The sequence below is a fragment of the Myotis davidii genome, unplaced genomic scaffold (assembly GCF_000327345.1).
Source record: "Myotis davidii unplaced genomic scaffold, ASM32734v1 scaffold97, whole genome shotgun sequence".
In the NCBI taxonomy this organism is placed as follows: Eukaryota; Metazoa; Chordata; class Mammalia; order Chiroptera; family Vespertilionidae; genus Myotis; species Myotis davidii.
Genome location: NW_006289392.1, coordinates 1543309 through 1553688, shown reverse-complemented (window position 1 = coordinate 1553688; position 10380 = coordinate 1543309). Strand labels below are relative to the sequence as shown.

Genomic DNA, 10380 nt, shown 5'->3' with positions numbered 1-10380 from the left:
GACAAGCTTTGTGTTGGCACAGAGCACTTAGTCTGTTCTTTATCATTTCAGTCCTGCTCTGAAGGACCATTTGTGAGCCCTGAGGCACACGGAGCAACAATGACTGATTCAAGAACTTAAAATAAATCATGAATAAGCTCAATCAGATGGTTTCGCTGCCAGCTCAGATCTAGTGTGCACAGCCTCAGCCTCAGGGCGGCCCTCCGAGGAGTCGCTACAGTCCTGCCGCAGGTGAGTGAACACCCGGACAAAGGAGAGAGTCTGGCCGGATTCTCTAAAGGCCAGGACCTGAAGGAGGGCCTTCAGGAAGGATGGACAACTTCAGCACCGCAAGCTCACCTCGCTTCAGGATTTCATTGAAACCTTGGCTCCTTCAATCTGATGAGCATGAGAGACCAAAAGAATAGAACTATTTCACTACAGTGAACTTGGTTTATTAAAAGTAGGCATCCTGCCCTAACCAGCTTGGCTCAGGGGATAGAGCATGGGCCTGCAGACTCAAGGGTCCCAGGTTCAATTTATCAATAAAATATATTTTTAAAAAAAGAATACTCTTCTTTACATTTCCTGTAATACTGGTTTAGTGGAGATGAACTCCTTTAGCTTTTTCTTTTCTGTGAAGCTCTTTATCTGACCTTCAAAGTCTAAATGATAGCTTTGCTGGGTAGAGTAATCTTGGTCCCTAAATATTCTTAAAGAATGTGCTCTTTGTGATTGGAAGGAATACATTCAACTGCTTAAAGTATGGGACATTGAAACACAACCTGTCTACCCGCTAAAGGTTATAACCAAGTGACCATGGCCTGATACCAAACTGCCTTCTGGGTAGGGAAGGTCCTTCTACTCACAGGCTTTTATTTGGCTTATCAGGATATGCAGCTTTAGGGTAGAGCTGTATTGCTCAGGACAATAGGGCTGGTCTGAGCTTTCTCTGCTTTACCACCATGCCGTCCTGGGCTTCTCAGTGCATGCTGACCAAATACTATAGTGCCACGTGATTACGCCTCTGCCCAGGCCCCACCCTATAGGAAGGACGTATATCTGAGATCCAGATAATTAACACAGAGATAAATAAAGGATGCAAGAAGCACACCTACCTATATTTCAGAGCATTGTTATACCTCATCACCCCTGCCCTGTTCCTGGGGTAACCAATATGTAGGGAATGTAGTGACCTTCCTTGGACACCAGAACCCCTTTTTTATGTTTTTATTGATTTCTAGATAGAAAGAAAGGGAGAGGGATAGATGATGAGAGAGAATCATTGATTGGCTGCCTCCAGCACGTTCACTTCTGGGGATCAAGCCTGCAACCTGGGCATGTGCTCTGACAGGGAACAAACCACAATCTCCTGGTTCCTGGGTCGACGCTCAATCACTGAACCACACTAACTGGGCCAGAACCCCTTTGATGAAGTGCAATAGAAGAGGAGGCATGAAGACCTAGTTTCCAGAGTAGGTGAGGGTAGATCAAGCTGCCTGGTGATCGGGCCCCACAGAGGCTGCTTTCCTTGTCCAGTGGCTGAAGAAGTTCCCACAGGATTATGAGTTACCTATCTTGGAAGCCTCTTCCCTCTGCTCCCAATAGCATTCTGTGGTGAGGAACCAGCCAGGCGAGAGGTTCAGATAAGAACTGAGGACGAGCCAGTGGACATGAACAAGCTGTTTGACCTCAGGGAATATAATGGAGAGGAGATCGTTTAGCGGTTCTCAACCTGTGGATCGCAACCCCTTTGGGGGTTAAACGACCCTTTCACAGGGGTCGCCTAAGACCATCGGAAAACAAATATATAATTACATATTGTTTTTGTGATTAATCACTATGCTTTAATTATGTTCAATTTGTAACAATGAAATTGGGGGTCACCACAACATGAGGAACTGTATTAAAGGGTCATGGCATTAGGAAGATTGAGAACCACTGGTTTAGGGTGTGATTCCTAAATGAATCCTATTGCCAGATGCCAGAATAGCTGCATTAGAATTACATTGGAAGACTAAAAATATAGGCTCCTGGGCATCACCCAGGAAAATTCTCATCTTATTTGGCTAGTCAGAAGTTGGCAACCCATGCGGCTGGCAACCCATGTTTTTGAAAAGCTTCACAGGGTGCCATGGTGCCCTAGCTCATGGAGGAGTTGACTTGTAGGAAAAAGTGCTAGGTCACAGGCTATGGCCTGCAGTAGTTTATCAGGAGTCAGAGATGTTTGGTAGTTCTCAAAGAAAGACACTTAAACACTTTATTGACTTATGTTTCATAAATTTAAAGTGAAATGCACTCCTTCTCATCCCTCTTTAGACTATTCTGAAGTGGATTTGTGTTGCCTGTAAAAAAAATAAAAAAATTAAAAAAACTACAAAAAAAAAAAATAAAACCTTTCTAACACAAAGAATTAAAGCCACAGAAGACTTTTTATATTGTCAAGTAAAACTATAACCTTCCCAACCTGTCCCTATATTTTTAAGAAAAAAATGCTTTCTCAAAGTTGGTGCAAGAATCAGAAGGTCTGTTTGGTCAGTTACTCTTGACTGGTATTCAGTTGACATGGAACAGTTTATCTTCATGAACATACTTTTATGTCATGCAAGGTTTCTTTACATGGGTTAAATTTACATTTTATTGGGTTCTATTATATAATTTTACATACTTGCCACAAAATAAATAAACCAAAGGCTTAACAGTTGATTAATGAAGAGTAGTGATAAAATTGGTAACACAAATACTTCAATGAAAAATCATTTTTAATCCTAAAGAACTTCTTTTCAAACATCTGTGAATGTGGTGATTTTATACCACATAAATAAAATTAAAAAGTGTAAAAAATACAACACTAAATCTGGTCATTAAATTTTATGGGACCAGTGATCTGTTTGCCTCTTTATGAAGACTTTGTTAAACATGTCTACAGTAGAAGAAAAATATTTTATGTCTATATTCTTTTCTTCACTTGTGGCAATGGAATCTTGGCCACAGAAATTAGTATATGCACTAGTCTTAATCATCAAAATTATCTTCCTGACCACTGTCATTGGTTCCACCATGGACACATGTCCCAATCTGGGACAACCAGAGTCTTCTCTATGTCAGTTATCCACCTATAGACATTAGGAGAGGGTTCTATTCCTCAGGGATCACAAGCCATGAGGATTATGCAACCTTTCAGCTGTCACGTGTAAAGAACTTGCCTGAAAGTGAAACAAACAGTAAAACATAGAACCAAGAAATGGCAAGGAAGGGCAGAGGCCTAACAGTGTTCTTTAAGCTTCTCAGTGAGATATCCCTCAACTTTTTCCCTCTCTGCAATTTCAGTTATGAGTCGATGTATTCCTCCCACTCCTCCTTGGGCTCGTTTGAGTTGGATTTCCATCACTGTATATAAGTCCTGTCTAACAAAGAGGTTTTCTATAATTGTCTAACAAACACAGTGACAACTGTGCTAAAGCAATCTGCTTTTCTAGTGCCAGGTCAGGAAGAACTGTTGGCGAAACCCCTTTATCAAATGATACTGCCGTATAAACACAATGTCAATAACATACAATGTGAAGTGAAAGGTGTGTCCTAGAGCACCTTTTGCGTTATAGTAGGTTGAAGCGATTGATACACATAGCATGAATAAGTTCTTGGCATCTGTGAAGCCTTTATAAGAGATGGCAGCGCTTGATTACTTGCTTCTGGTTGTCATTGAAAACTCATGCTGTAGAGGGAGAATGTTCATGTAAGTTATTTGATGAGCAATGGTGTAAATAGGAAAAAGCATTGGGGTTACTCCTACTGTGACAGCACCTATCTACACAGCCAATTCACATGCTGCTTTATTGACAGAGAACAAACAGTTGGTTTTTTAACAATATGACTCATGGAAGAAAATAAAGAATTCAAGTTTTTAACAGGTACTGATCAATGGAGACTGTTTCATTTCAGGTGGTTGGGAAAGAAATGACATCGTCTTCATTTCCACTGTGAAGTTTATTTGCTATGAAAGCAAAAAACATCAGGTTGTGTGAGTGCGATGTGAAAAAACACATAAATTTACTATTTCCACCATGTTTCAGTGTACAGTGCAGTAGCGTTAAGTGTGCTCACATTGTTATGCAGCAGACCTCAGAGCTTCCCTAGTACAACACTAAAACTCCAAACCCACTAACCACCATCCAGGTCTTGATAACCACCTTTCAGTATTGTTTCTATGATTTTGACTTCTTTGGAATCCTATAATATTTGACTACTTTAGAATCGTATATTTGTCCTTTTGCTACTGGCTTATTTTGCTTAGCGTAATGTCCTCAAGTTTCATCCACGTTGTAGCATGTGACTGGATTTCCTTCTTTTTAAAGATTGCATTATATTCGTTGTATGTATACAACACGTTTCCTTTTTTCATCAACTTGTCAATGGACATTTGGGTTGTTCCCATATCTTGAATATTGTGGATAACACTGCAGTGAACAAGGGAGTGCACATAAGTCTTTGGTATTCTTATTTCAGTCCTTCTGAATACATACCCAGAAGCAGGATTGTTGAATCATATAGTAGTTTTACTTTTTTTTTTCCTTAGGAAACTCCATACTGTTTTCCATAACAGCTGCATCGTTTTACATTCCCAGCAACAGTGCGTAACAGTTTCAACTTCTCTGCATCCTCACCAACACTGGTTTTCTGTTCTTTTGATAGTTGGCATCTTGAAGGGTGTAGATGATGTCTCATTGTGGTTTTGATTTGCATTTCCCTAATGATTAGTGATGTTGAGCACTTTTTTTATATTCCTGTTGGCCATTTGTGTATCTTCTTTGGAGGAATGTCAAGTCAACTCCTTTGCCCATTTTTAAATCATTATTTGTTTTGCGGTTGCTGTTGAGTTGTAGGGGTTCTTTATGTATTCTTGATAGTAACCTTATCACATACATGATTTCCAATTGTTTTCCCCCATTCTGCAAGTTGTGTTTTCACTCTATTGATTGTTTTCTTTGACATAAAATGCTTTAAGTTTGGTATACTCCCATTTGTCTATTTTTTATTTTGTTGCCTGTGCTTTTAGTGTTATATCAAATAAATCATTGTCAAATGTAATGTTCTGAAGATTTTCCCTATGTTTTCTTCTGAGAGTTTAATAATTTTAGGTCTTATGCTTAAGTAAGTTTTTAATTTATTTTGCCTTAATTTTTGTATATGGTATTAGGTAGATGTCCAACTTCACTCATTTGCATGGAATATCCAGTTTTCTCAATACTGTTTCTTGAAGAGACTGTCCTTTCTTCACTGTGTAGGCTTGGCATCCTTGTTGAAAATCATCTGGCCATATGTGCAAGGAGTTATTTGGGGGCTCTCTATCTGGTCTCATTAGTCTGTATATCTGTCTTTATGCCAGTGCCACAATATCGCGATTACTGTTGCTTTGTAGTATCATTTTGAAATTAGGCAGTCTGAATTCTCCAACTTTGTTCTTTTTCAAGATTGTTTTAGCTATTCAGGCTCCCTTGAGATCCCACTTGGAATTTTATGATTTTTTTCCCATTTCTGCAAAAAAATGCCATTGGAATTTAGATAAGGATTGTATTGAGTTTGCATCAGTTGAGATGATCATGTGGTTTTTGTCCTTTATTTTGTCCAGAGGAGGGGTTTTGGAAGTGTCCCCTTCTGCTCTGAGGAGCAGTTTAAGGTTTGGTGTTTATTTTTCTTTAAAAATTTGGTAGAATTCTACAGTGAAGGCACCTGGACCTGGGCTTTTCTTTGTTGGAAGGTTTTTGGTCAATGTTTCCATATCCACATTGTATTCAATGTAGTTATAGGTCTGTTCAGATTTATTATTTCTTCAGGATTCAGTTTTGGTAAGGCTTATGTTTCTAGGAATTTACCCATTTCTTCTAGGTTGTCCAGCTTGTTGAGGTATAATTAATCATAGAAGTCTCTAATACTCCTTTTTATTTATGTAAAATCAGCTGTAATGTCTCCTCTATCCTTCCTAGTTTTATCAATTTGATTCTTCTCTCATTTTCCTAAGTAGTCTAGCTAAGGATTTGTCAATTTTTGTAATCATAAAAGAATAATAAGTTCTTGGTTTTGTTGATTTTATTCCCTACTATTTTTCTAATCTCTATTTACCTTTGCACTAATTTTTTAAAAAATATTTATTGCTGAAAGTATTAGATATGTCCCCCTTTTATTCCCATTGGCCCCTTCTAGCCCACCACCACCCCAGGCCTCTATAACCCTATCACCTGTGTCCATGGGTTAGGCATCTATGCATACAAGTATTTTGGTTGATTCCTCCCACCCATTCTCCCCTGCCTTCCCTCTAAGTTCCAAAGTCTGTTCCATGCTTTTATATCTCTGGATCTAATTTGTTCAACAGTTTATTTTGTTCATTAGATCCCACATACGAGTAAGATCATGTGATACTTACCTTTCTCTGACTGGCTTATTTTGCTTAGCATAATACTCTCCAGATAACTCGATGCTGTCTAAAAGGGTAAGCAGTCCTTCTTTTTTTACTGCTGCATAGTATTCCATGGTGTAAATGTACTACACATTCTTTATCCACTCATCTGTTGATGGGCACTTGGTCTATTTCCAGATCTTGGCTATTATTGTAAATTGTGCTGCTATGAACATTGGGGTGCATACATTCTTTCGGGTTGATATTTTGGGTTTCCTGTAAATATTCCTAAGAGTAGGATCACTGGGTCAAATGGCAGTTCCATATTTAATTTTTTGAGGAAACTCCATACTCTAATCCATAATGGTTGCACCAGTCTCCATTCCCATCAGCACTTTTCTACACATTCTTGCCAGCACTTGTTATTTGTTGATGGTAGCCATTCTGACAGGTGTGAGGTAATACCTCATTATTGTTTTAATATGCATCTCTCTGATGATCAGTGACTTTGAGCATTTTTACGTGTCTCTTGTCCATCTGTATGTTCACTTTGGAGATTTGGCATCCCTTGTATATTTTGTATATTAACTCTTTATCAGATGTATCATTGTCAAATATGTCCTCTCATACAGTGAGTGAAATGTTCTATAAATGTCAATTAAATTCATCTGATCCAGTGTATCATTTAGAGTCACTGTTTCCTTGTTAATTTTTTTGTCTAGAAGATCTATCAGTGAAGTCAGCGGGATGTTAAAGTCCCCTACTATGACTGTATTGCTGTCCATCTCTCCCTGAAAGTTCTGCGGAAGTTATTTTGTATATATTTAGGTGCTCCTTTATTGGGTGCATATTTGTTTACCAGGGTTATGTCCTTTTATTGGATCAATCCCTTTAGTAGTGACTTTTATTGTCTCTTGTGATGGCTTTCATTTTGAAGTCTATATTGTCAGATATGAATGTGGCCACCACAGTTGTTGTTTTTTTTTCATTTCCATTTGCAAGGGAAAATTTTTCCCTTAACTTCACTCTCATCCTGTGTGAGTTTTTTGTTCTGAGTTGGGTCTCTTGTAGACAGCATATAGTTGGGTCATGTTTTGTATTCATTCAGCTACCCTATGTCTTTTGATTGGAGCATTTAATCCATTTACACTTAAGGTTATTATTAATAGGTACTTATTTATTGCCATTTATTTACTCATTTTACTAGGTTGCTCTAATTCTTCTTCTCATTACAGTAGTCCCTATAGCATTTCTTGTAGTGCTAGTTTGATGATGACAAATTCCTTTAGCTTTTTTTTTTTTGGTCTGGGAAGCTCTTTATTTTACCATCTATTTTGATTGATAGCCTTGCTGGATATAGTAATCTTGGTTTCAGATCCTTGCTTTTTATTACCTTGAGTACTTCATGCCGTTCCCTTCTGGCCTGTGGAGTTTCTGATGAGAAATCAGCTAACATCCTACGGGAACTCCTTTGTAGCTAACAAATTGCTTTTCTCTTGCTGCCTTTAAGATTCTCTCTTTGTCTTTAATTTTGGGCATTTTAATTATGATGTGTCTGGGTGTGGGCCTGTTTGGGTTCTTCTTGCCTCCTGAACTTGTGTGACTTTTTCCTTCACCAGATTAGGTAAGTTTTCTGCCATTATTTCTTCAAACAAGTTCTCTGTCCCCTGCTCACTTTTTTCTTTTCCTGACACTCCAATTATGAGAATACTGTTATGATTCATGTTGCTCCCTTAACCTGTCCTCCTGTTTTATAATTGTTTTTTCTTTTTGGTTCTCTGATTGAGTGATTTTTTTTTCTGTCTTCTAATTCACTGATCCAATCCTTGGCTTCCCTTATCTGCTGTGTATTCCTTCCAATGTGCTCTTTATTAATGCTTGTCATTCTTCATAATTACTGTATTCTTCCTCACGCTGTTTAGCATCTTTGCCATCATTATTCTGAACTCTGTATCTAATAAATTTCTTATCTCCATTTCATGTATGTCTTCTTTGAGAGAATCCTCTTTTTCTTTTGTTTGGGCTTGTTTGTTTGTTTTTTGTCTCCCTGTTTTGGCTGCCTGTTTGGGTTTGTGACTGGGTATTAGTAGATATGCTACACATAGCAGTCTCTAATGCAGGGCAATGTCACACGCTGTTTTGAATGGTCCTGTGTACCTTATTGGAGCTATCAACAATCCACAGCTATGACTCCCTCTTCTGGGTCTGGGTACCTTTGGAAAGGACCAAGATATACACCAAGGCCTGCTTTTCTGAGCCCTGGGCCCCAAAGGATAAATACTGTATAATCTGACTAGTATGAGCTACAGACAATAGTCTAATTCACAGAGCATCTTCATCTGTTAGCCGGTTTTTTTGTTCATTTTAATATTATTTAATGCTGAGAACAAAGTCTCACAAAAATATGTTGATGAAAAAATTGTTAGCAAAGCCATCGCGTAATTCTTTTTTGTATGTTTCCTCTAAAAAATATAATTTAAAAACATGTTCATCTGGCCTGGCCGGCATGGCCCAGTGGTTGAGCATTGAGCTATAACCAGGAGATCACAGTTCAATTCCCGGTCAGGGCACATACCCAGGTTGTGGGCCAATTCCCAGTGCAAGAAGCAGCTGATCAATGATTCTCTCTCATCATTGATGTTTCTATCTTTCCCTCTCCTTACCTCTCTCTGAAATGAATTATATATTTTTTTTAAAAGCACAACAACAACAAAACAACATGTTCATCTGATTTCCAATCACTTAATCAAGTGAACGGGCATGGTTAGTGCCATATGCAATAGTCATGTCCTAGGCATCAATAATACCCACACTGAGATCCACATAAATGTCCCTCATGATAAGATTCTGACTAAAGCCATGAACGTCACCAAACATCTCTGCATGCAGACACAGCTCCCTGGTGTTTACTGTTTAAGCAGTGGTTCTCAACCTTCCTGATGCCGCAACCCTTTAATACAGTTCCTCATGTTGTGGTGACCCCCAATTTCATTGTTACAAATTGAACATAATTAAAGCATACTGATTAATCACAAAACAATATGTAATTATATATGTGTTTTCTGATGTTCTTAGGCACCCCCTTTGAAAGGGTCGTTCGACCCCCAAAGGGGTCGCGACCCACAGGTTGAGAACCGCTGCTGTTTAAGGATCACCTTGGTCTCTGGGCTGCGCAAGAGCAGACACTCAGTGGCCTTTTGCAAATTGATGGCCCTACTGATGAAAATGCTGATGGGAAAGGGTCTGAAGTGCTGTGTCTGTCTCCTGCTACCTGGTCAATTTCCCATGGGATATAGTGTTCATCTTTCACAGAGAACAGATTCGTGGTAATAAATGGATGACCATGCTTTCCCCACTGAATCAAAATGTCTTCCAGCATCCAGAAGCATGTGGTTTAAAGACCCCAGTTCCACGGTGGTCAAAATATTTGAAGGCTAGTGGAAAAGAAGTTGATAAATCTCTTAACAAAAAGAAAACAAAGATGAAATTTTAAAATGCACACAACATGTCTAAAATTCTATCCAAGGTCATTTCTAGCTAGAATAGATTTGCTGCCTATGGAAGGTAGTGAACTTTACCAAAAACATTAAAATCTTAACAAAATTTGGAACTCTTTATAAGAATATAAGATGAAGAAGAAAAATGTTAATATTCGTGAATAAAATACAAAATGTAACATTTTATTAAAAAACCTAATCAGAAAAGAAAAGCAAAGAACTCTAATTAGGTAAAAATAGGCTCCAAAATGCAACTGTAATTTCAAAATAAAATAACATACATACTTTCAGAACTTTCTGTAAGTAGTTGACACAATGTTGAATCTCCCATGAGGTGAGTAAGTCTCATTTTACTCCATCTGTTGCAAAATGCTGTGACCCACTTTTCCACAGTATAACCCCTGGGAAAGGTATCTTCATTCCAACCTGGCATTTCTTTTCTAAGTTCTAACTCTGGCAATAAAAACTCTCACAGTAAGTCATTTTTATTACCACAAATAATTTAGGAAA

General features: G+C 38.3%; 1 protein-coding gene across 1 annotated transcript in view; it reads right to left on the bottom strand.

Moving 5' to 3' along the window:
* Positions 1-4252: 4252 nt before the first annotated feature.
* NXPE2 (neurexophilin and PC-esterase domain family member 2) overlaps positions 4253-10380 on the bottom strand; it is a gene marked incomplete at its 5' end in the record, with an annotated part of 19155 nt that continues 13027 nt past the window's right edge. Inside the window, 8 exon segments of the mRNA XM_015562462.1 lie at positions 4253-4436; positions 9093-9282; positions 9498-9629; positions 9632-9738; positions 9740-9766; positions 9768-9807; positions 10156-10272; positions 10275-10321. Of these exon segments, the coding sequence (XP_015417948.1) occupies positions 4253-4436; positions 9093-9282; positions 9498-9629; positions 9632-9738; positions 9740-9766; positions 9768-9807; positions 10156-10272; positions 10275-10321 (844 nt within the window).